Below are 26,352 nucleotides of genomic sequence, written 5' to 3'. Positions count from 1 at the left end.
AAAATAATTAGAATCTAATGCGTCATAATGCAACATTGAGTAGCTAGTTTTGATAAACTGGTTCAACAGGATTTTCAGATTCTTGGACAGCCTGATAATAGGAAAAAGAATGATAATGAGAGAAATCTATTGTTAAAGTTGCTTTTGTGTCAGGAACCACTCACTTTCTCTATGATTAGTTAACATGGTTTTCTACTAGGTTTCATAAAAATTACCAAGCTAGCTAGAGCAAATAACCAATTTAACAGCAGAGAAGTCAACAATGCCTCAACTAAAATCTAGAGAAACATCCAAAAGTAATCATTTAATAATCTAATAATAATGTGATCAGAATTAACTATAATCAATTTTCATAATCATGTAATTATTCATGATTTTTTAAAAATTTATCAACTAAATCCACCTTCAATTTGAAAATAGAGTGTTCGTAAGTGTATTTCACATACCTTAGTTTTCTCTACAAATTCATCACATGTAATAGGATCTTCCTCAGGTAATTTACATAACTGTATGGTGCTCATATCTTGAAGTACTGCATCAATGCGAAATTCTATCAAATCATTTGCACGATTCAGTAAGAGTTCAAGTTCTTCTGCAGGATGTCAAGCACAAAATTGAAAACAAAAGTGGTTCTTATCAAAAGATTCTATAAATGCTGATGATAATAAAGCAAACATTATTAATACAGTGTATGTCTCAATTTACTGGTTCTCCAATTTGCCACTGATGCAAGTTAACAGGCTAATTTTAATCCTTGGTGAGATGCTCTCAGACCTGTTCTGAATCCCTGCGGCCACATAATCTGAAACACTTCCCTTGCACTCAAGTACTTCATCTCTATTGTCATTAACATACACGTCTGTTGTTTTCTTATTTGGAAGAAAATCAGCAAGTGAGCTGGAATAACCACTTTCCTACTGATGTCTGTGATTGACTTGTTAGACAGCTCTGGTGAAATAAAGTCCAGAGGGAGCATGAAGATAAAAACTCTTTAACTGATGTTCAGAATGGTAAGTTTATTATACATGCATACGGAAGTGTGAAGGAAAATAATTAAGAGTTTAGAATATTTTATTTGCAGTTTACTAATATACATCATGTAAATGTAAAGAGCCAGCCAATAAGTACCCTATGTATGGTGGTTCTTTCATCACAATCTATTAATACATTAACCAACTTATGCTAAGTTTTAGATATAGTTGAAGTTATAAAGTTAAGAAACGACTATTCCATAATTATCATCGGACATGTTGAGTTTTTCAGAATTTGTAAGGGTTGTATTTTCAAACATGAAAACCATCTGTCATAACTGGGAATTTCCATCTGGGTACAGTAGTTGTTGCTATTAAATTACCTAGCCAGCAGCCAGATTTCTGGAACACGACACATACCACGGCAGCTAAGGAGGTGAAATTCAAGTAAGTAATAACCAATTTTTAAAAACCCCATCCAGTTCACTAACGTCATTCCTGGAAGGAAATTTGGCATCCTTATTTAAACTGGAGTACACCTGACTCCATGCCCACTAATATGGTTGACTCTTAATTGCCTTCTAGTTCAGGAGTAATTAAAGATTTCAGCATTGCCACTGATACCCATATTCAGGAATAAACAAATAAAGAAAACCCTTGTGGGTACATTATCATTTTTTAAATATTTTAATCCAGATGTTTCACAGTAGGTTTGGAGACGTCTGTACTAAGTAACTGAATATTTCAAGATTCGAGACTTAAGTTTATTTATCGAACCCATACACAGAAATGCATCATTTGTGTTAACAACCAACAGACCTGGGGCAGCCCAGAAGTGTCATTACACATTCCAGTGCCAACATAGCGTGCCCATAATGCTCGGCAGAACACACAGAACATAACAAACAACAAAACAACAATAGCAAATAAGCCCTGTTCCTCCCTCCATCCATGCAAATATGCAGTCCTCTAACTCCAGGGTAGGATGTCTTCTTCAGCTTCCAGCAGGCTAGGATTTAGACTCACTGACATTGGGCCTTCTCGCAGAGATTCACAGATTTGGGGCTCCAGTCAATGGGCCTCAACCTCCAGATTTCTGATTCGTCCCTCTAGCCTCGATCTTTGGCATCAACCCAGGACCTGCTGGTCACCAAACAGGAGGCCTCGAACTGCGGTGTCACCAATTCATGAACCCAGGGGGTCGTCGGACTTCATTCCTCCTGCCGGCACAGAATTTCAACTCCAGAAATAGTCGACAACTTGCTGACCCCGGGGGGCCACCAGCCTTTGTCAATGCTGGTCTGCCAGCCCAACATCCAGCTGGACATCCCAGCTCAGTTCGCAGACATCCAACGTCCACATTACTGGTCTTCAAACATGGAGCAGAAACTTAGAATCCAGCCTATCCTCCAATTCCCCCACAACCTTGTCCCTAAACCAAAACCAGACGCTTAGCTCTCCACTCTGTATCCCAAAATGTCACTATGATCCTAAGAAAAGCACTATAAAAACAAATAAAACTGAGCCACAACCTAAACAGAGGTTGTAGCTGGGCTCCACCTTGTCGATTTCGGAAGTGATACCTGTTAAGTGGCAAATTTGTGATAAGAAAATGAAAGGAGCAATACACATGGACTACAATTAACCCATTTTCTAGACTTTACTTCTAAACTGTGGATCATGAACTTGGAAGTTTAAGAAAACAAATTTGCAAACTGATTGACAAAACATATTTTTTGGATCACATTCTATTTAGATTGCACAATCTATCAAGCTGGTATCTTTTGAAGTTCCTCAGAACACGTCTTAAGGTGCTATGCAATTTCATTACCTAACTACACTTTTGACTTTAATAAGCTAAATCCCTTATTTGAGCAAGCTGAACAAAAAGTTAAGACTTCCCAAATGATAATCAAAACATTCTTTACAATTTTTTAAAATAGAAAATAATCTTTTCAAAGAGTTGAATCTAAAATGAAAATTAAACCTAATGTATTTTCTTGATCCAATTGTACTTCCTGACAATCTTTTGCACAGGCTCACTTTCAGAACAATCAGCAAAAGAAAAAGGAAGTTCTAATGTTGCCATGAAACATTACAACTTCTGCTAAGCAACTACAGTTTGTCTGTGAATTTCCGATCGATGTTGAGAGGGACTGGTGGACATGGTGAAGAGAGACTGACCAATTAAGTTAAAGGAGATTATGATTGCTCTGAGGACTATCATAAAATAATTAACCTGCCTTTTATCAAATAATTGAAAATTCCACTGTGCAAACAGATTTGGGAAATCAGTCATGCTTCTATCTGCTAATCCCATACATACTAGATAAACTTACCTAAAGCTTCAGAAACTCTGCTCAGGAATTTATCAACATTCAGAGAAGTCCAATTCAGAGAAGTCAAGCCAGGCTGCAATGCATTATCCACTTTGATTAAATGAGGACCCATCAGTCGCTCAAAAGAACTTTGAATTTTTGATCTTATTCTTCTGTTTTCTGATAAAATCATCTAAATAAATGCAAAAGAACAGCATGATTTATCTTGCAAATTGTAAATAATTTGAACATTTACAATTTAATAATACAAGCAAAACACAAAGTCAATCTACAAAGCAAGATATTTTTGACCGATTGAAGCCTAGTTTCACCTATCACCTTTTAGCTAGTCCACCTTCCCCTCCCCCCCAACTTTTTATTCTCAGGTCTTCCCCCTTCCCCTCCTGTCCTGAAGAAGGGTCTCTGCCCAAAATGTCAACTATTTATTCACTTCCAAAGATGCTGCCTGACCTGCTGAGTTCCTCCAACATTATGTACGTGTTGCTCAGGATTTCCAGCATCTGCTGAATCGCAACATTCTAAAGTTATACTTGATAGATTCTAAGATCATTAATGAAAAGTGTAAATAATAATTAATTTTATTCTCCTTCCTTCTGCCTTTAGTTGTTATTCAGAATATCTAGAGTCTATTCTTCCTAGATTTACTAAATTTGGTGGTATGATGTTGAGTGAAAATTCTAAAACAAAGAAATCTTCCTCCTGCTTATACTAGGATAATATACAATTTAGAAATCTTCTGGGGAATCTCTTAATTTATGTAAATGAGTATGATGCTGTAGCAATTAAATGCACAATGTTGGTGTGATAAGAGCATTACTGAGTCCCTGGGACATTTTGAGACCTAAATATTAGGAATCTAAGGAAACCCAGTACAATAGTTAAACAGTAAACTATAAGGTATACAAGAAACCTGCCAACACATGCAAGCAATTAGAATAAAAAATGTCTGGTGGAACTAAGAGGTAAGGCAGCATTTGTGGGAAGAGGTATTTAATTAGCAACACACAAAACGCTGGAGGAACTGAACAAGTCAGGCAGCATCTATGGAAATGAATAAACAGTTGATGCTACAGGCCGAGAGCATTCTTCACAACCGGGAAGGAGTGGGGAAGAATAAAAATGTGAAGGGAGGGAAAGGAGAACAGTTGGAAGGTGAAGCTCGGTGGATAAGAAAGGTAAAGTCTGGAGAGGAAGGCTTCTGATAAGAGTGGAGCGTGGACCATAGGAGAAAGGGAAGGAGGAGGGGCAACATGAGGAGATGACAGGCAAGCAAGAAGATTAAGAGGGCAGAGAGTGGAATAGAAGAAGAAAGGAGGGAGGGTGTAACTTTTTTTTTACCTGGAAGGAGAAATCGATATTCATGCCATCAGGTTGGAGGATACCCAGATGGAATACAAGGTGTTGCTCCTCCACCCCAAGGGCAGCCTCATCTTGTCACAAGAGGAGGCCATGGACCGAAATGTCGGAATGGGAATGGAAATCCGAATTAAAGTGTTTGGTTACTGAGAAGTTCCGTTTGAGGCAAATGGAGCAGCGATTCTCAACAAAGCCGTCCCCCAATTTATGACAGGTCTCTCCAATGTAGAAGAGGCCACATCAGGAGCGCCGGACGCAATAGATGGCTCCAGCAGATTTGCAGGTGAAGTGTTGCCTCACCTGTAAGGACTCTCTGCGGCCCTGAATGGAGGTGGGAGAGGAGATGAATGTGCAGGTGTAGCACTTTGGCCGCTTGCAGGGATAAGTGCTGGGTGAGAGACGAGTGGGGAGGAATGAATGGATAGGGGAATCATGGAGCGAGCATGCCTGCAGAAAGTGGAGGGTGTGGGGGAGGCAAAGATGTGCTTGGTGGTAGGATTCCTGTGGAGATGGCGGAAGTTGCAGAGGATGATGTGTTGGATGTGGAGGCTCATGGAGTGGTAGCCAAGGACAAGAGAAACTCTATCACTGTTAGGGTGGCAGGAAGGTGGGGTGAGAGCAGATCCAGGGAATGAAAGAGATGCAAGTGAGGGCAGTGTCTACGGTGGAGGAAGGAAAACCCCATTCTTTGGAAGAGGAGGACATCTCTGATGTCCAGGAAAGGAGAGCTGCATCCTGGGAACAGATGTGAAGGAGATAAAAGAACTTTGAAAAGGGACTAGCATTTTAGGTCAATAACATTGACTGTTTCTTTCCCCACAAATGCTCCCTGACCCTCTATTTCTAATATCTGCAGTATTATATTTTTGCATGCACAGATATGTTTAATTCAAACATATGAAGGAACTTATTTTTCCATTTAATAATCTGATACAGACTGTAATTTCCCTCCTCCCCTTATTCACTCCAAAGCAATAGAAGCTACAGTCCTTCTTTCGTGCTTGCAATGCTTCCCTTTTTTAAAAAAAAACCTGAAGCACATAACCAACCAAAGAGTGGATCTGCAGTTTGGGATCCACTATCTGTTAATTTAGGATAAAGAAAAAGGGCAGAAAAGGTAGTTCCTCATGTGCAGTGCACCTCTTAAGTCTCTAACTACCCGCAGAAAATAGATTTAACAGAGTAAATGCTAAGGATAACCATTTCTCTACTACACCTCATTACTGTGACACGGTAGTGTAGCAGCTACCATAAAGCTTTGCAGGGTCCACGATTGAGGTTCAGTTCTTGCCCGCTGTCTGTAAGGAGTTTGTACTTTCTCCCTATGAAAGCATGAGTTTCTTCTGGGAGCTCCAGCTTCCTCCCACATTGGGTTAGTAAGTTGTTGGCATGCTGTGCTAGCGCTGGAACATGGAAACACTTGTAGACAACTTGGACTGTGTTGGTCATTGATGCAAACAGCGCATTTCACTGTATGTTTCTCACTGTATGTTTCGATGTACCTGACAAATAATAAAGCTAATCTTTATCTTTCAAAACATTACCTGGAGTCTGTTATAGTTCTTTTTAAGCACATCTTGTTTCTGCTGAAATACTCTGGCAAAGGGGGGAATTTCAAGGCCCATCTTGGCCATACATTCTGTTTCACGTATTAAAATTAGGATTTGAGGATCAAAGTTCACAAACAGTTCTCCTGTCTCTGGGGCTTTCACCAACAATGACGCCTGCAAACCCGCCTTTGCTACTTCAATCTAAGGAAAGAAATCAAATAAAAGTAATTAATTAAAGAAGAGGCCATTTTGCTCATTGGGAGAATTCAACATTCACTCTATCAAAGCAAAGCCTTCAAAATATAATTGTCAGTGTTTTAGATCTGGAATCAAATTCGTTTAGATATACTTCCTTTTTGAGTCAATGCTACATTGAATCATCAGGCAAAGAGTTTAATTCTTTTCACTGTGAAAGTAGCTTTTTCATGTTGAGCTACCATAACAATTACAAATTTTCCATAATAGTGCAGTGAGATTATCCAACGAATGCCTGAACCTTAAAGGTTAGCAGTCCCAATTTATAGTGTCAAATTAGCAAACATTAATCAGAGAAGTTAGGACTAGCACTACAACTGCTACCAGTATCACTGAAATACTCAAGTGAGTCTAGCAGCGTCTGCAGAAAGAGAAACAGAGTTAACTTTTCAGGTCAAAGATTTTGCTTGATATGCTGAGTGTTTCTAGCACATTTTATTTTTATTTCAGACTTCCAACATCCCCATTTTTTTACATTTTCATTTATGAATACCACTGAGTTCTTTACCGTATCTAAGAATATTGTGAGAATTACAGTATGAGCATAGAAGTTATTCAAAGTTCAAAGTAAATTTATTATCAAAGTACATATATGTCATCATATACAATCCTGAGATCAATTTTCTTACAGGCATAGTCAATAAATCAATAATAATAACCATAACAGAATCAATGAAAGACCACACCAACTTGAGCATTTAGCCAGTGTGAAGACAACAAACTGTGCAAGTACTAAAAAAAAAGAAATAATAATAATAAATAAATAAGCAAACAATAAATATCAACAATGTGGGATGGAGTCTTTGAAAGTGAGCCCATAAGTTGTGCAAACATTTCAATGATGGGGCTCATGAAGTGATCCGCTTTAGTTCAAGAGCCTGATGGTTGAGGGGTAATAACTGTTCCTGATTCCGGTAGTGTGGGTCCTGAGGCTCATGTACTTTCTTCCTGACAGCAGCAGTGAGAAGACAGCATGACCTGGGTGGTAGGGATCAATGTTCCCTCTAATTTTTAGTTGTCAGTATGCGCAAAAATCTTATGTTGTGCCAATTTTTTTCCTGTGACAGTTTATGTAGGTTTAAAAAATATTTGACATAAAACTGCACAGAATAACAACAAAATAACGTACATATTTAAGTCCAAACAACAGGAATTCTGCAGATGCTGGAAATTCAAGCAACATACATCAAAGTTGCTGGTGAACGCAGCAGGCCAGGCAGCATCTATAGGAAGAAGCGCAGTCGACGTTTCAGGCCGAGACCCACGAAGGGTCTCGGCCTGAAACGTCGACTGCGCTTCTTCCTATAGATGCTGCCTGGCCTGCTGCGTTCACCAGCAACTTTGATGTATGTTACATATTTAAGTCACTCAGTTATTTTTTTCTCTCTCCTGTCTTTGGCATTTACCCATTCTTTATAAACTCTATCTAGACTAATAGAACTTCCATCCAATTGAGGGCTTTTGATTCTCATTAACATATCCAAATAACATTCACCTAAACGGTTTCTCAGCTTGTTTTTGAGTTGATTCATTAGGCTAAAACCTCGCTCACAGTCCGCACTAGACGCAAGAAAGGTTCCCCCAATGTCCATCAGCTGTGTAAGGTCGCAAAACTGTTCATTTTGAAGTACAAATGCCACCATTTGAGCAAAGTTTGAAATCAGTTTGGATTTAATTTCTTCTTGCACAGAAAATTTGAAATCATTAAACTGTCTAACTATTACAGTATTTTCAGCTAGAAAATCATGATATTTTAGACATAAGGCATTAACTTGTTCATCGCCAAATGTGAAGTCACAATCTGGAAATGTGGAGAAATAAAAAGCTGACCATTCTTGTACCTCATCTTCAGGAAACCTTTCTTCTAAATGAACACAAAGACTATTTATAAAAGTCAACAGCGAACCTGTATCTACTGTGACGTTTTCTTCATGTTGTTGGCTTAGCAAAACTTTAACTTTGTCACTCCACGAAACATCGTCTCCCAGATACTGCTTTCTCATCTTGTTAATTTTGCCTCGTGCAATCTGAAGTGAATCAATCGGTGTCAGGCCACTCTTTTGCAGAATCTTGCACAGTGCAGCCAGTTCATCAAAGACGTCACCTAAAACCTGTGAACCTATTTTGTATGTGATGTTTATCAATTTCTTGTGACAGTATTTAGCCACAGGGTCATTTGACTGATCTTTTTCAATAAAAACTTAGTAAGCTATCTACAGGATTTGAAACAGATCTTCGTAAACCTTACGATATGAACACTGTTCGCCAAAGATGGCTGCTGCCGTGATGCAGCTGTACAAACTGGAACAGGAAAGGTGAGGTGACGTAAATTAGTGACGTACATTGTGGTATTTGAAAAACTGACTAACTATTTAACTTTCTGTTATTTTCAATAAGTATAATTATTAATTACTACATTATTTTAGGTAACTAACCTTTTGTGCGCACATTAATTTCCTTGGTGCTCTGGTTGAAAAACGTGTGTGCACATATGTGCACAGCTTAGAGGGAACAAAGGTAGGGATCCCTGATGATGGATGCTGCTCTTCTGCAGCAGTGTTGCATGTAAATGTGCTCAATAGTGGGAAAGGCTTTACCCCTGATATACTGGGCCATATCCACTACTTTTTGTAGGATTTTCCATTCAAGGGCATTAAGTCAGCCAATGAAATACTTGGCAAATAAGACCTCTTTTCATACTCACTGCCAAAATGCAGTTTTAAATACAAGACCAGAAATTGCTGGAATCACTCAGTAAGTCCAGCAACATTTAGCATTATTCATTGATAATGTTTCATTATAAACAACTGGGCTGAATTCATCACCTTGCTTTAAGTAGTGTGTATAATGCAGTCAATCAACCGAAATGAAAGTCAGGAAGTCATCCACCTGAAATGTTGACCTTGTTTCTCTCTCCACAGATCTGGCTGGTTTGTACGACCAGCATTTTCTCTTTTTATTTTAGCCTCTGCAGTATTTTGCTTTCTGAAAATGTTTTTTGTAAATTCACCTGGGCAGCCCCCAACCTGATGTCATGAATATCGATTTCTCCTTCCATGAAAATATCCCCTCCCCCGCTGCTTCTTCTATTCCCTACTCTAGACTTTTACCTCTTCTAGCCTGACTATCACTTCCCACTGGGTCCCTTCTCCTTCCCTTTCTCCTATGGTCCACTTTCCTCACCTATTAGATTCCTTCCTCTCCAGCTCTTTAACTTTTCCTACCCTCCTGGCTTCACCTATCACCTTCGAGCTATTCCACCTTGCCCTCCCCCTACCTTTTTATTTTGGCATCTTCCCTCTCTTGTGTCGGAAAGAAGGGTCTTGACCCGAAACGTCGACTGTTTACACTTTTCCATTGACACTGCCTGACCTACCAAGTTCCTCTGGCATTTCGTGTGTGTTGCTTCAGATTTCCACCATCTGCAGACTTCCCCCTGTTTGTAAAAGAGGTGCCTGAAGGCATGTGGGACCTATAACGCTGATCAATGCTTGCAGAAAAGGTGGAGACAGGAAAACAAGGATGGTGAAGGAACAAAGGGAGAAGGCACAAAGAAATCAACAACATATTCTACAGCAGCGGTCCCCAACCACCAGGCCACAGACCGGTACCAGGCAGCAAAGCATGTGCTACCGGGCCGCGAGGAAATGATATGATTTGGTGATATGAGTCAGCTGCACCTTTCCTCATTCCCTGTCACGCCCACTGTTGAGCTTGAACACATGCGAGGTCAGTACGCATGTGTCATCCATGTTGGCGCGGGAAGGAGATCAACTCCTCGAGCTTGCAAATGACGGCAGGCTGAAAAGCATGTTTGACGTAACATCTCTGCCGGCATTCTGGATCAAAGTCAAGGCTAAATATCCTGAGACAGCCACGAAAGCACTGAAAACGTTGCTTCCATTTCCAACATATCTCTGCAATGAATGCAACGAAAACTAAATTGCGGAATAGACTGGACATAAGGAACTTGCTTCGAGTACCGTCTCCCATCACCCCTCGATAGGACCGTCTTGTTGCAGGAAAACAAGCCCAGGGCTCCCACTGATTCAGCGATATTGGTGTGTTGCAAACAACAGGAATTCTGCAGATGCTGGAAATTCAAGCAACATACATCAAAGTTGCTGGTCAGGACGAAGGGTCTCGGCCTGAAACGTCGACTGCGCCTCTTCCTATAGATGCTGCTTGGCCTGCTGCGTTCACCAGCAACTTTGATGTATGTTGGTGTGTTGCAATGAGTTTATATGTTCATACGGGGAAAATATGTGCTGTGTGTTTAGTATCCAAACGTTACTTAAAATCTTATGATGCTATTGACTTATATAACCATATCACAATTACAGCATGGGAACAGGCGATCTCTGCCCTTCTAGTCTGTGCCGAACGCCACTCTCACCTAGTCCCGCCGACCTGCACTCAGCCCGTAACCCTCCATTCCTTTCCTGTCCATATACCTATCCAATTTTTCTTTAAATGATAATACCGAACCTGCCTCTACCACTTCTACTGGAAGTTCGTTCAACACTTACTTCAAGCTCCCCTGATAATTGACTTATTGCTATATTCACGCGAGGAAAATATGTGCTGTGTGTTTAATATTAAATTCATTAGATAAACCCTTTTAGAAACCAAATTGAGTGTATTAGCCACTTATCACCTAAATTGCGTTCGTGATTAACACCCCCCCCAAACAGAATCGCCAGAAACGATTTGTAGAAAAAAATCGGCACGTACACGCATGCGCACTGGTGCCCGTGCAAGGCTTCATGGTCATTGTCGTCTTTCTTGGGGTAAACCCAACGTATTTGACTGCTACTCTTGCTCGTTGGCAACCCTACCACACCACCCACTCCCCCCTCCCCCCTCCCCCCCCCCACCGGTCGGTCGGCCAGTCCACAGGAATATTGTCAATATGAAACCGGTCCGCAGTGCGAAAAAGGTTGGGGATCTCTGTTCTACAGTGAAAATAAACTAATAAATTGCACTTTGCTCTTCTTATTTATAATTATTGTTCAACCTTCTTAGGAAATAAAGTGGAAGAGGTTCACCTGCAGAACAGAATAGCATTTCAGTTTTGACTTTACCCCATGCCTTGATTTCACAATGTATATCCAGCAACGGCAGAAATTACATTTCAATATAACTCACACAAGGCATGGTATTCAGCAATGTGCAAATGTGCAGATTTAAAACAGCATATTTCCCACATCGCTCAGAAAGACATCAGTATTACTTTCAAAGAATAGATATGCTTCTTTTGTTGTTCGCTAGCATTCATTACCTGCCTCAGCCAGCCTCGATGATACAGCACCTCAAACTCCAGCAAAACTTTTGCCACTTTGTTATAGTTGCGAACAACGCACTTGGCATCTGCTGTCTGCAGGATGCTTGGCTGTTGTTGAAAAAGTTCCATTGGTTCGTGAATCTTGCAGAAAAGCTGTCGGGCCCACAGAATCCTGCCTGCTACAGGTGGCATGTCTCGTGCAATAGGGGGATCATTTTTTTGTCTGGTGTACAACTTAGACACCATCTCAATGTCATGTCCATATTTTTGGAGAACCTTCTGGTATTTTTCATCCACAGCAAGATCTGATATTTCAAGTCTAGACAAAAGGCATAAAAAAAATCAACCAGTAAAATGATATTCATGTTCCCTAACTTGAATAAGTCCACATAACCCACAAACCTTCCTTCCCTGGTTATATTCATACCCATGTGAAACTTTCGGGCCCCCCAAAACCCCCAAGGCCTTGATAGCTGATCCATGAAGAGAAAACATTCTAGAATACCGTATGTAACTAAGCCTCAGATAGCAGGAACACTCCCATGGTCTTCTGACAGCTTATGCAGCACTCAAATGTAGCAGTTAGAGCAAGACTTTACCCAGTGCCAGCGATCAGTGATTGGGGTTCAATTCCCATCGCTATCTGTAAGAAGTTTATATGTTCTCCCTGTCACTACGTGGGTTTCCTCCAGGTGCTCCAGTTTCCTCCAAAAACATAACGGTTAGTTAGAAATATAGAAACATAAAAATCTACAGCATATTTCAGGCCCTTCAGCCCATAATGTTTGCCAACCATGTAACCTACTCTAGAAACTGCCTAGAATTTTCCTACCACATAGCCCTCTATTTTTCAAAGCTCCATGTACCTAAGAGTCTCTCAAAAGACCCTATTGTATCTGCCTCTACCACCTTTTCTGGCAATGCATTCCACGCACCCACTGCTCTCTGTGTGAAAAACGTACCTCTGACATCCCCCTTGTACCTACTTCCAAGCACCTTAAAACTATGCCCCTCGTGTTAGCCATTTTAGCCCTGGGAAAAAGCCTCCGGCTATCCACACGATCAATGCCCCTCATCATTTTATATAGCTCTATCAGGTCACCTCTCATCTTCCGTTGCTCCAAGGAGAAAAGGCCAAGTTCATACAACCTATTCTCATAAGGTACGCCAGGCAACATCCTTGTAAATCTCCTCTGCACTCTCTCTATAGTATCCACATCCTTCCTGTAAAGAGGTGACCAGAACTGAACACAGTACTCCAAGTGGGGTCTAACTAAGCCCTTATATAGCTGTAACTTTACCTCACAACTCTTGAACTCAATCTCATGGTTGATGAATGCCAACACACCATATGCCTTCTTAAACACACAGTCAACCTGTGCAGCAGCTTTAAGTGCCCGATGGACGTGGACCCCAGATCTTGCTGATCCTCCACACTATCAAGAGTCTTACCATTAATATTATATTCGGTCTTCAAATTTTACCGACTGAAATGAACCACTTCACAGTTAACTGGGTTGAACTCCATCTGCCACTTCTTAGCCTAGTTCTGCATCCTATCGATGTCAAGCTGTAACCTCTGACAACCCTCCAGACTATCCACAACACCCTCAATTTTGGTGTCATCAGCAAACTTACTAACCCACCTTTCTACTTACTCATCCAGGTCATTTATAAAAATCACAAAGAGGAGGGGTCCCAGAACAGATCCCTGCAGAACACCACTCGTCACTGTCCTCCATGCAGAATACAAACCATGCACAACCACCTTTTGCCTTCTGTGGACAAGCCAGTTCTGGATCCACAAAGCAAGGTCTCCTTGGATCCCATGTCTCATTACTTGCCAAGGTCCTTTTCACTGGTGAGTACTGAAGCAAAGTATTCATTAAGTATCTCCACTACCTCCTCTGGCTCCATGCACGTTTCCACTCTCACTCTCTTGGTCCTATTCTCACATGGCTCATTCTCTTGCTCTTCACATACTCGTAAAATGCCTTGGGGTCTTCTTTAATCTTGCTCACCAAGGACTTCTCATGGCCCCTTCTAGCTCTCTTAATTTCATTCCTGAGCTGCTTTCTGGCACCCTTGTAATTTTCTAGAGCTCGAACAGTACTTAGTTTCTTGAAGCTTTCATAAGCTTTTCTTTTCTTCCTAACTAGATTTTCTACATCCATTGTACACCATGGTTCTTTCACCCTACCATCCTTTCCCTGCCTCAATGGAACATACCTATGCAGAATGCCATGCGAATGTTCCCTGAACATTTGCCACATTTCTGCCATGCATTTCCCTGTGAACATTTGCTCCCAATTTATCTCCCAAGTTCCTGCTTAAAAGCTTCATATTTCCCCCCTACCCCAATTAAATGTTTCCCAAATTGTCTGCTCCTGTCCCTCTCCAGCACTATGGTAAAGGAGACAGAGTTGTGATCACTACCTCCGAAACGGTCTCCCACTGAGAGATTGACACCTGACCAGGTTCATTTCCCAATACCAGATCATGAACAGCCTCTCCTCTAGTTCGCTTATCTACATTTTGCATCAGGAAATCTTCCTGAACACACCTAACGAACTCCACCTCATCTGAAGTGGAGTTAGGATTAGTAAATTGTGGGCATGTTATTTTGGAACTGGAAGCATGGCTGACTCCAGCACCTCCTCGGACTGTGTTGGTTGTTGATACAAATGGTGCATTCCACTGTATGTTTTCATGTGCATGTCACAAATAAATTTAATCTTTACACAGCGTTATGGTACCAAAGTCTTATTTACTTAGAGATACAACTTGGTTATCAGGCCTTTCTGACTCAATGAGCCCAGCCACACAATTACACCCATGTGACCAAAAACCTACTAATACCCCATACATCTTTGGAATGCGGGAGGAAACTCACGTGGCCACAGAGACCCTGTGATCTGTCTCGGAGGCCGATGTCAGGCTATCTTTCAGCCCTGGTAAGGTGGCAGGCCCCGATGGAGTACCTGGTAAGGCTCTGAACACCTGTGCCAACCAACTGGCAGGTGTATTTGAGGACACTTTCAACCTCTCATTGCCATGGTCAGAAGTTCCCACCTGCTTCAAAAGGGCAACAATTATGCCAGTGCCCAAGAAGAGAAGTGTGAGCTGCCTTAATGAATATAATCCAGTAGCACTCATATCAACGGTGATGAAATGCTTTGAGAGGTTGGTCATGGCCAAAATAAACTCCTACCTCAGCAAGGACCTGGACCCACTGTAATTTGCCTATTGCTACAATAGGTCTATGGCAGATGCAATCTCAATGGTTCATCACACGGCCTTAGATCACCTGGACAATGCAAACACCTATGTCCAGGATCCTGGTCGTTGACTGTAGCTCAGCATTTAACACCATCGCTCCTACAGTCCTGATCAATAAGCTATGGAACCTGGGCCTCTGTACCTCCCTCTGCAATTGGATCTTCAACTTCCGAACTGGGAAATCACAGTCTGTGCGGATTGGTATTAAAAACTCCTCGTTGACAATCAACACTGGTGCATCTCAGGCACGTGTGCTTAGCCCACTGCTCTGCTATCTCTAGACCCATGACTGTGTGGCTAGGCACAGCTCAAATGCCATCTATAAATTTGCTGACAATACAACCATTGTTGACAGAATCTCAGATAGAGATGAGAGGATGTACAGGAGGGAGATATACCAGCTAGTTGAATGGTGTTGCAGCAAAACCTTGCACTCAATGTCATTAAACCAAAGAGTTGACTGTGAACTTCAGAAAGGGTAAGACAAGGGAACACAAGCCAACACTCACAGAGGAATCAGATGTGGAGAAAGTGAGCAATTTCAGGCTCCTGGGTGTCAAAATCTCTGAGGATCTAACCAGCTCCCAACATATCGATGCAGCTATAAAGAAGGCAAGACAGCAGCTAGTTTTCATTCAGAGTTTGGGGAGATTTGGTTTGTCACCTAGGACACTCAAAAACTTCTACAGAGGTACCGTGGAGAGCATTCTGACAGGCTGCATCACTGTCTGGTGGGGGGGGGGGGTACTGCACAGGAACAAAAGAACCTACAGAAAGTTATAAAATTAGTTAGCTCCAGCTTGAGTACTAGCCTCTGTTTTATCCAAGAGATCCTCAAGGAGTGGTGTCTCAGAAAGGTGGTGTCCATCATTTAGGACCCCCATCACCCAGGGCTTGCCCTTTTCTCACTGTTACCATCAGGAAGATGATACAGAAGCCCGAAGGTACACACTCAGCATTCAGGAACAGTTTCTTCCCATAAGACATACGAGCAAAATGAGGCCATTCAGCCAACCAAGTCTGCTCTGCCATTCCATCATGGCTGATCCCGGATCCCACTCAAAGCCATACACTTGCCTTCTCGCCATATCCTTTGATGCCCTAACTGATCAGGAAACTATCAACTTCTGCCTTAAATACACCCACAGACTTGGCATCCACCACAGAGTGTGGCAGAGCATTCCACAGATTCACTACTCCCTGGCTAAAAAAATTCCTTCTTTCCTCTGTTCTAAAAGATCATCCCTCAGTTTTGAAGCTGTGCCCTCTAGTTCTGGATAGCCCACCAAAGGAAACATCCTCTCCACATCCACCCTATCTAGTCCCTCTGTCATTTGATTCCTAAATGGACTTTGTATCCATGAACACCACCTCATTTTTGCTATTTGTCCTTGCACTATTTCTAATTTAACTATTATATATATATATATATAAAATGATTAATTAATTTTTTCTATATTATGTACTGCATGTACTGCTGCTGCTAACAAATTTCACGACATATGCCGATGATATTAAACCTGATCCTAATTCCGATTTTAGTGTTCTATTTTCTTCAATGTTCCAAATAGGGGAAAAATAATCAAATTCCTTGTTGCAAATACACAGGAATGAATGTGTTTAGTTGTGCTTTTCAAAAATATTTTTGCTTTAATTTTTTCTGTGGCTCAGGGAATATTCCTAATACAATGTGCTCAAGCCATCCTTCTCATAAACGCTGCCCTCCAGATGCAGAAGTATAAAATTCACTTTCTTACAATGGTCGAGATGCCAATTAGGCATAATAGTTCTCCAAATAGTATTAATAAAACTCAAAGCTATATTTTGGGCCATGCATGGCACCCTTTTCAGACCAAAATAGAAGGCAAACTGGTGTTTTCTTAACCAAGATGGCATGAAACAAGTCAACCTTTAAAACTAATTATATTACCTTTCAAACTTCTTCAGTAGTATCAGAGCTCGTTCTGTGCCCTTAATTTTTTCAACTGTGCTTTCTATAAATACCGTGAGCTGGCTCTGTGCAAGGAGAACATTTAAATTCGATTGCAATAATGGATGTGGACAATTTGAAAACCAAACTTTTACTTTAGTCTTAAAACAATATACAATGCACTTAATCAATCACAATAAGGTACTTCAGATATCCTAGCAGATAGCCCATAATTAGACAATTCCAGATCGAGAGCTGCACTATTCAGTCAATCCTCCGCACTGTTCAGATAGACTCTTTATGGAATCCACAGGGATCATATTGATTTCTAAGCTTTCAGAATGGAAAATAAAACAACTGAAGATCTGTCATATTCATGTGCTTGACCCAGTGAAATCAAAGGGGAAAAATTAGCTATCAGGAGAAATATACAAATATACTTTTGCTTGATTAGTTTAAGTGTTTTAAGTGCATGTTTAAATGCGCACATTTATGCTTTTTTAATCTTCTGAAAATTATTTTAAATCATTTTAACTTTTTGTCAGCAGATATCCTGAGTGAATTTCTAAATACTGTAATTTCATGATCAAGCATTCTATAAAACAAATGTCAAAGATATTCATAAATATTCCATTAAAACTGCTGCTACCTGATACATGAATATTACTGAATGAAGTTTAAAAAATGTAATGCTCCATAAAGTGTATTACTCCAGAGAGTGCTTCAGATTGTAACAGTGCAGTTAAACATTTCAAACCTCAAGATTAATTTCAAATTAAATGACAAATGATATTTACTAGGCTTAGAAAAGAAAAATACAAAAATCTAGACAATCAGTCTGAGAAACGTCTGTCTGACCTGAGAGATGTTGGAAGAAACTATGCAATTCATTTTTAGATTACTATATATAGCCAGGCATTCTATAAAGCAGTTGGTTATTTCTTCCCTCACAGCACCTTCGATACTTACATGCACATCATCAGTCTGCTTACAAAAATCATCATAATCTTGATCAAAATCAGTTTTCCTCTGGTCTAGGAAGTTGTATTGCTTTTTCTTCAAAACCATAACAATGCTCTGAAAAAACAGCACTCATTACTGGATTGGTCATGTTTGCAAAGTCAATAAATTCCCCAATATATAATTTTAATATCCAGATTCTGTAACTTCCCTATTTTTTCATTTGAACTTAAGACTCAATCAGTTATATTTTTCACAGAGTTCCTCGCTTTTGAGACAACAAAAGATACTTACCATTCATTCCCATCAGCTAACTATGCTTCAATAGATCCATATAAAGAAGTCTGCTTCACAATTTTAACAAGTTACAAATGCTAAAATCTTTAAAGATACACAAAACATATTAAAACCGTGCTCTCCCCATTTCAACAAATAAACAGGTGCACAAAGATTAAAGTATAAAAAGGTATTCTAGAAATCTTTCTGATTCTTTTAGAAAGTCAAATTATATATGTTTTCCTCTTCTAGGATGCTGCCTGGTTTAGAGGGCATGTGCTATCACAAGAGGCTGGATAAAGTTAGGCTGTTTTCTCTGGAGCTGATAGAGGTTTACAAGATTAGGAGAGGCATCAAAAGAGTGGACAGAGAGCATCTGTTTCCCAGGGTTGAAATGTCTAATATCACAGGGCATGCATTGAAGGTAGGTTCAAGGGGGATGTAAGGGGTATTTATTTTTTTATTCAGAATATCAGGAATGCCCGGAATGCACTACCTGGTATGGTTGTGGAGGCAAATACATTAGAGGCCATTAAGAGATGTTTGAATAAGCACATGGATGTAAGGAAGATGGGGGGATATGGACATGGTGTAGGTAGGAGGGATCAGTTCTTGGGTGGTTTTGATTTGCTTTTTAGCTAGATCGACACAACATTGTGAGCTGAATGGCCTGCTCCTGTGCTGTACTCTTCTATCTTCTATAACATGGCAATTCATTGGTTTGAAAGAATCAACCAGATTTGATTCCTTGTAACATTGGCCCTCACGTGGGTGGTTATCAACCTTCCAATTCTGGGAAAAACCTGATCAACTTTGACAAAATAAAACTTTACCCCCCAACTCCCCAAACCACTTTCTAGGCAGTATGATTAAAAACAATAATGAACTAGAGGCACTGCACCTTTCACTGCAATTTGAGAATGAAAATAATTAATTATTACAGCAAAAAAATTGACTGGAAGCATTTCTTTAGACTAAACAATGCTTCAAGAAAGTACCTGAAATTGGTGGGACAGAGTTTCCAGTCCTTCAATCTGAGAATCCTGGAGAGCAGAGTATGCAGATATAGTCCTGAATATACCGATAATCTTATTCAGGCGCCTTTGAAATGTATCAAATTTGCCAAAGATGTACATTTCACTGAAATCAAACTGTCGCTCTGCTGGGCTTTCTTCAAGTTTTTGTTTTATTTTATGAAAACAGCGCTGATATTCCTGCAAAATATGAAACACAGCATCTTGAAAGGCAGAAACTTAGATTTCTGCACTATATCAGCATGCTTGGAAATCATTCTGTACCTGTTACAATCTGGCAATCTGTGACATAAGCAAAATCCAAATATCTGGGCTATGCAGTGCTTGAACAGAAGTTTCTACTTAGAAAATATTGCTTTTGTACTCAATTCATGGATGTTTAGCTCTTCTTTCACTATGACCTTGACCTTGTTAATTCCAATATTTTACTTTCATAAATACAGCACACACTAGACAATACTCATGGCATTAAGCACTATGGTAACACATTTTTTTTTATTTTATTAGGAATGGAATTACTGTTTTGAAATATGTCTGAAAACTGCAAAGTTTAAAACTTTCAACTCACACTCTGAGTATGTTGCCTTACTGGGATTAAGGAGTCACCCTAACTGCTGTACTTTAATTCAACATCTGAAGCTTTGACTACTTCCATTGAAGAAAGCAAAGATAAGCTGAGATGCAGCACAGAGCATCATAGGAAGTCATTCCTGCCTGTGGCCATCAAACTTTACAACTCCTCCCTCGGAGGGTCAGACACCCTGAGCCAATAGGCTGGTCCTGGACTTATTTCGTAATTTACTGGCATAATTTACATATTACTATTTAACTATTTATGGTTCTATTACTATTTATTATTTATGGTGCAAATGTAACGAAAACCAATTTCCCCCGGGATCAATAAAGTATGACTACTATTACTACTACTACTGCTACAAGCAATGGATGTACCATAATAACATGACCTTAAAAAGAGAAATCCTTGCTAAAACTTAAACTGAAAAAATGAAGGAGTCAAGAACAGTAACAATATTTAAGAAACATCTGGAGGAGTATTTGAACCTGCAAAGCCTAGTGGGGTATGGAATTAATGCAGGTAGGTGGGATTAGGACAAACAAGCATGATAGTCAGCATATAATGCTTTCACTTGAAGTAATCTCATTGAATTCATGGATATAAATGAAAGCAGAAAAGGTTAACACAGGGGATTTAATAGCCTCAGAATTAGACTTCATAGCTCCAGCTGTTTGGATCCTGCAAGATACCAAACCAGTTTCAACAATGGCAACCAATGCAGGTTTGTCCCATTTACTGTGTGAAACATACTGCTCTCCATGCCAGTCAGCACACTAGTTTGTGCCAGAGTAACATCCACTGAAAGTAAGCACAGTTAGGCATACTTAAATGGCAATCGTCATGCAATGCTTCAGAATAATTGATGTGAATGCGTAAAGTTAACTTATTAAAAATACCTAGATAAACACATGACATGTATTTAGATACATGACAGATTAAAATATTTAAATGATTCATAAACATTTGCACTTGATAAGCCCCACTAGAAAAGAGGAATCAAAACTGCAGCAAAAATGTTAATGCAGCAACTTAAAAAGAACATTTATTAAGATAAAGTCTGTAGTGTAAGAGCATGATGAGGTGTTCTCATACCATTATCTGGAAGAGTGCAGTTCCAACAATATTATTGAGGCAAAATAAAAACTCCTGCCTGACTGGCATTCCCACCACCAACCAAATCAACATGATTATTGTACCATTTACAATACATGCACGTCATAGTTCTTCAAATAGGCTCCTTCATTAGCATCATACAAGCCTGCAGAATCACCTGCCTAGAAAGACACTGTCACCAAACTGTTAAGTGACATGCTATGCACACCTAGTGGCAAAAGTCCCATGCTCAAAAAGCAAATTTGTTAAAATAAAAAGCTCTTGTGTGCAAACTTACATTGATCCAATAATACATTTAAAAAAAAGTAGTTTTAAAAGAATCAGCTGTTTTAGGACAGTGTTGTTACCTGGTTTAAGTGAATTGCAGACTTCAGTTTTTTAACTACCACTTCCTGTGGTTGATCCCAAATTGTAACCGTTCCATTATTTGTTATGTATGTTTTGCAGGCAGTTATCATCTGATTGGTCACCTGAAAATCAGCAACAAAAATATCTTAACTCAAGAAGAAAAATTTTCACTTTCTTCAAGGTTTCATTTTCTTAATGTAACGTACAAAATACAAGTTAATAGAAAACAAAAATACGTAATGTGCCCACTGGAGAATATGTGATCAGTGTTGGCTTCTTTCTGCATTTTCATTTGACAGAATCTTAATTCAAGATTTAAGATTGTTTAGTGTCATTCATCAGTACACAAGTATAAAGGAGAACAAAATGATTGTTACTCCAGATCCGACGCAGTATAAAAACACACTAAGCATGAGGAAGACAATACAAGTGCAATTAATATAAATACATAAGATTAGTTTATATACTGTACATAGACTGATTGTATGTACAGAAGTTGACTCCAACAGGAAATGATAAAGTCATTGTGGTGGATTAATAATAGACCAAAAACAGGCTAGAATATAATTTTAGTTCAATACCTTTACAAATAAAGAGGTAATCTTTTCTGAAGTATTGTAGTAGCGGGAGATGCTATGAATCATTCGAATTGCATTGATCAAGCCTGGAATTGCTTCCACCATGGAAACCTACATTAAAGTTTAAAATACAAGTCAATTTAAGTCCTGAAAAGAGTGCAATAACAATTTTCTCAACTGGTAAGATTATCATCATTTGAAAATACATATCAGGCATATCAGAATTCCTCTCATTTTCCCAATATTAGCTCAAAACTTCCTCAAGAAATGAATTCTATAATCTTTTTTAAATCCAAAAAGATTTAAAAACCAAAAGGGTTCACTCAAAGGGCGGTGTGTGTATGTGGAACAAGCTACTGGTGGAAGTGGTGGATGCAAGTTCAATAGCAACATTCAGAAGTTCAGATAAGCACGTGGATGGGAGGGCTATGGTCCAGATACAGGAAATGGGACTAGTTAGAATAACAGTTCAGCAAAGACTAGATGGGCTGAAGAGCCTGTTGCTGTGCTATGGTGCTCTATTGTGCAAGTCAGCCTGTTAAATTTTGTAACTTCAAAGCATTAAACTAATTCAAATGACAACACAGGAGTCCAAAATGTGCATCCATCTTCGTTTTTACTTTAAGTGAGGTATGCACATGTCACGTAGTAGTGTCATGATGTATGCAATTCATGCATTTTTGCATATAACCACAATGAATTATATAAACAAAGAATGATTAATCAATTTATTTACAAGATTATTCAAATACTACTGAAATATTAAATACACAACAAGCCAGGAAATCATCTGGGATCTTAAAAAATACATCTTAAGTTCTAACTCTTCAGAGGTTCATGCTTAACTCATCCTGTCCTGATAATTGGCTTAAAACAAATGAGATTTCAAATTTGTAAATCAGTTTTAAGAACTTGCCCACTAATTGCCTATTAACTTTCCCAATGAGAATTAGGACTATAACATATACACGAGGCATTAGTTGAATATTACAACTGTTAATGTAATGTCAATCAATATCCATGCGACAGAACAGAAAGAATGCACAGTGGATTTTGGCTAATTGGACTATCAATTAATTGTGGCAGCTGCTTATCTGGAACAACTCTTAAAGAACAAAAACTGATTGAGAAAACAGTCAGGACTCCCGTCGTTTATTTGAGACAGGAGGCTGTTGCCGAACAATTTCTAACTAACATTAGTTGTGTGTACTTGTGTTACCCTAGACGCTATACCACACTCAGAGTGAACGTTTTTAAATAGCATCCGTCGCGTGTACTTCTGTTCAAAAAGCAGTTATTTGTGTCACTGATCGTTGGTGAGAAATAAGCAGTCAAACAAATTAGAACGCACACAAAATGCTGGAGGAACTCAGCAGGTCAGGCAACATCTAAAGAAACAGTCGGCATTTTGAGCAGAGACCTTCAGGACTGAAATGGAAAGGGAAAGACATCAGAATAAAAAGTTGGGGGGAGGAGAAGGTGGCTAGCTAGAAGCTGATAGGTGAAGCCATGTGAGTGGGAAAGGTAAAGATAAACAAAGAGATACTTTATTGATCCCAAAGGAAATTACAGTGTTACAGTTGCATTACAAGTGCACAGATATATAAATATTAGGAGTAAGAAAGAATAAAAAATAAGTTACCTCAAATAGTCAAACAGAAGGGGGTCATCACTTCCCCGGTTATACAGTGGTGCTACAATGTTTGTGAACCCTATAGAATTTTCTCTATTTCTATATAAATAAAATCTAAAATGTGATCAGATCTTCACACAAGTCCTAAAACTAGATAAAGAGAACACAATTAATTACATAACACAAAAAACATTATACTTTTACATTTATTGAGAAAAATGATCCAATATTACATGTATTTGTCAGAAAAAGTATGTGAACCTTTGTTTTCAGTAACTGGTGTGACCCCCTTGTACAGCAATAACTTCAACCAAACGTTTCTGGTAACTGTTGATCAGTCCTGCACATCGGCTTGGAGGAATTTTAGGCCATTCCTCCTTACAGAACTGCTGTAACTCTGGGATGTTGGTGGGCTTCCTTGCATAAACTGCTTGCTTCAGGTCTTTCCACAACATTTCTATAGATTTCTATAGATTTAAGGTCAGGACTTTCAAAATACTTGTCCATTCTAAAACACAAATTTTCTTCTTTTTAATCTACTCTGTTGTTGATTTACTCTTGTCTTTTGGATCGTTGTCTTGTTGCATTATCTAACTTCTATTAAGCTATCCTGACGTTCTCTCGTAAAATGTCTTGATACAATTCTAAATTCATCTTTCCCTCAATAATTGCAAGCTGTCCAGGCTCCGAGGCAGCAAAGCAGCCCCAAACCATGATGCTCCTTCCACCACGCTTCACAGTTGGGATGAGGATTTGGTGTTGGTGTGCAGTGCCCTTTTTCCTCCAAACATAGCAATGTGTATTTCTGCCAAAAAGTTCAACTTCTGTCTCATCTGTCCATAGAAAATTGTGCCAGAGTGTTGTAGAACATCCAGGTGTTATTTTGTGAACTTAAGACGTGCAGCAATGTTTTTTTTTAAGAGAGCAGTAGTTTCCTCTGTGGTATCCTTCCATGAACACCATTCTTTTTCAGTGTTTTTCTTATAGTGGACACATGAACAGAGACTTTAGCAAGTTCAAGAGAGGTCTTTTGCTGTACCCTTGAGTTCTTTTTCACCTCCTTTCAGCTTTACACATTGTGCTCTTGGTGTGATCTTTGCAGGATGCCCATTCCTAGGGAGAGTAGCAACAGTACTGAGTTTCCTCCATTTGTAGATAATTTCTCTTACTGTGGACTGATGAACGCTCAGGTCCTTAGAAATGCTCTTGTGGCCTTTTCCAGCTTCATGCATCTCTACAATTCTTCTTCTAAGGTTCTTTGATCAAGGTATGGTGCACATAAACAGATCTTTCTTAAGAAGAGCAGTCTCTGTCAGTAACCTGACTTTGTGCGCCTTTTTATGAAGCAAGGCACCTCTACAATCCACACCTCCAACCTCATCTCATTGATTGGGGCACCTGACTCCAAGTAGCTTTTGTATAAGGCATTATCCCAGAGGTTCACATACTTTTTCCAACAAATACATGTAATATTGGATAATTTTCCTCAATAAATAAAGTATTATTTTTTTGTGTTACGTATTTAATTGGGTTCTAGTTTTAGGACTTACATGAAGATCTGATCACATTTTAGGTCACATGAATGCAGAAATAGAAAAAATCCTACATGGTTTACAAACTTTCTAGCACAACTGTAGGTTGACTCATTATAGAGCCTAATGGCCAAGGGTAAAAGTTCTCTCTCACTTGGATAACAAAGACACTTATGCCAGAATCTTGTACATTGATTTCAGTTCAGCGTTCAATACCTTCATCCCGCAGAGACTAGTGGAGAAACTGTCGCTGCTTGGCCTTAGTACTGCCACATGTCGCTGGATTCTGGATTTCTTGACAGAGAGACCAGTCAGTCCGTGTTGGCAGGAACATCTCTGACTCCATCACATTGAGCACTGGATCCCCACAAGGCTGTGTGCTTAGCCCATTGCTGTTTACACTGCTAACACATGACTGTGCAGCCAGATTCAAGGAGAACCTGATCATTAAATTTGCAGGTGATACCACAGTGGTGGGGCTCATCAGCAAAAATGATGAAACAATGTACAGGGAGGAGGTCAAACACCTAGAGAGCTGGTGCAGGGATAACAACTTGATGCTTAATATCACCAAAACCAAGGAGATGATCGTCGATTTCAGACGGTCTCAGCCTGAGCACACATCCCTCAGCATCAGCGGCTCCACAGTGGAGAGAATGGAAAACATCAAGTTCCTTGGGGTGCAGATCTCGGACAATCTCACCTGGTCCAGGAACACCACTGGGATTGTGAAATGGGCCCAGCAGAGATTGCACTTTCTGAGGAAGCTTAAACAAGCATCACTCCCCACTAACATCTTAACTACATTCTACAAAGGTGTGGTTGAGAGTGTGCTGACCTTTTGCATCACAACCTGGTACTCCAGCTGCAGTGCTGTTCACAAAAAAGTCTTGCAGAGGGTGGTTAGGGGAGCAGAGAAGGTTATTGGGGTCTTCCTACCTTCTGTCCAAGACCTCTTTCAGAGTCGATGCCTCCAGAAGACACGGTACATCATTAAAGACCCCTCACACCCCCTCCATGATCTGTTTGCTCTTCTGCCATCAGGCAAACGTTACAGGAGCATCAAAACTAAAACCACAAGGCTACTAAACAGCTTCCTCCCACAGGCAGTCAGACTGCTAAATAGCTGCTCCACCTGACTCTGCTTTGGACACTTTTAACTTGCACTGGACACTTATAACTGATTTTAACTGACATGTGGCTGTTGTGTTTTACTATTTATTGTTATGTTTATTATTTAGTGTTGCGTTTGTTATGTTATGATTGCACTGCCCCTGAGAAACGCTGTCTCATTCTGCCCTGCAGAGCTGATGTATGGTTAGAATGACAATAAAGGT

At 39.7% G+C, this 26,352-nt stretch overlaps 1 protein-coding gene across 1 annotated transcript in view; it reads right to left on the bottom strand.

The window, feature by feature from the left end:
- dnah5 (dynein, axonemal, heavy chain 5) overlaps positions 1 to 26,352 on the bottom strand; it is a 249,007-nt gene that overhangs the window by 166,832 nt on the left and 55,823 nt on the right. The window contains exons 9-17 of the mRNA XM_063069583.1: positions 21,854 to 21,961; positions 21,272 to 21,394; positions 19,199 to 19,414; positions 17,934 to 18,041; positions 16,965 to 17,050; positions 11,753 to 12,074; positions 6,211 to 6,417; positions 3,311 to 3,482; positions 447 to 592 (exon numbers count right to left, since the gene is read on the bottom strand). Of these exons, the coding sequence (XP_062925653.1) occupies positions 447 to 592; positions 3,311 to 3,482; positions 6,211 to 6,417; positions 11,753 to 12,074; positions 16,965 to 17,050; positions 17,934 to 18,041; positions 19,199 to 19,414; positions 21,272 to 21,394; positions 21,854 to 21,961 (1,488 nt within the window). The remainder of the gene's footprint in view (positions 1 to 446; positions 593 to 3,310; positions 3,483 to 6,210; positions 6,418 to 11,752; positions 12,075 to 16,964; positions 17,051 to 17,933; positions 18,042 to 19,198; positions 19,415 to 21,271; positions 21,395 to 21,853; positions 21,962 to 26,352) is intronic.

This window comes from Mobula hypostoma, chromosome 17 (assembly GCF_963921235.1).
Source record: "Mobula hypostoma chromosome 17, sMobHyp1.1, whole genome shotgun sequence".
NCBI classification, from domain to species: Eukaryota; Metazoa; Chordata; class Chondrichthyes; order Myliobatiformes; family Myliobatidae; genus Mobula; species Mobula hypostoma.
The sequence above is the reverse complement of the archived record's forward strand: the minus strand, read 5'-3'. Positions and strand labels throughout refer to the sequence as shown.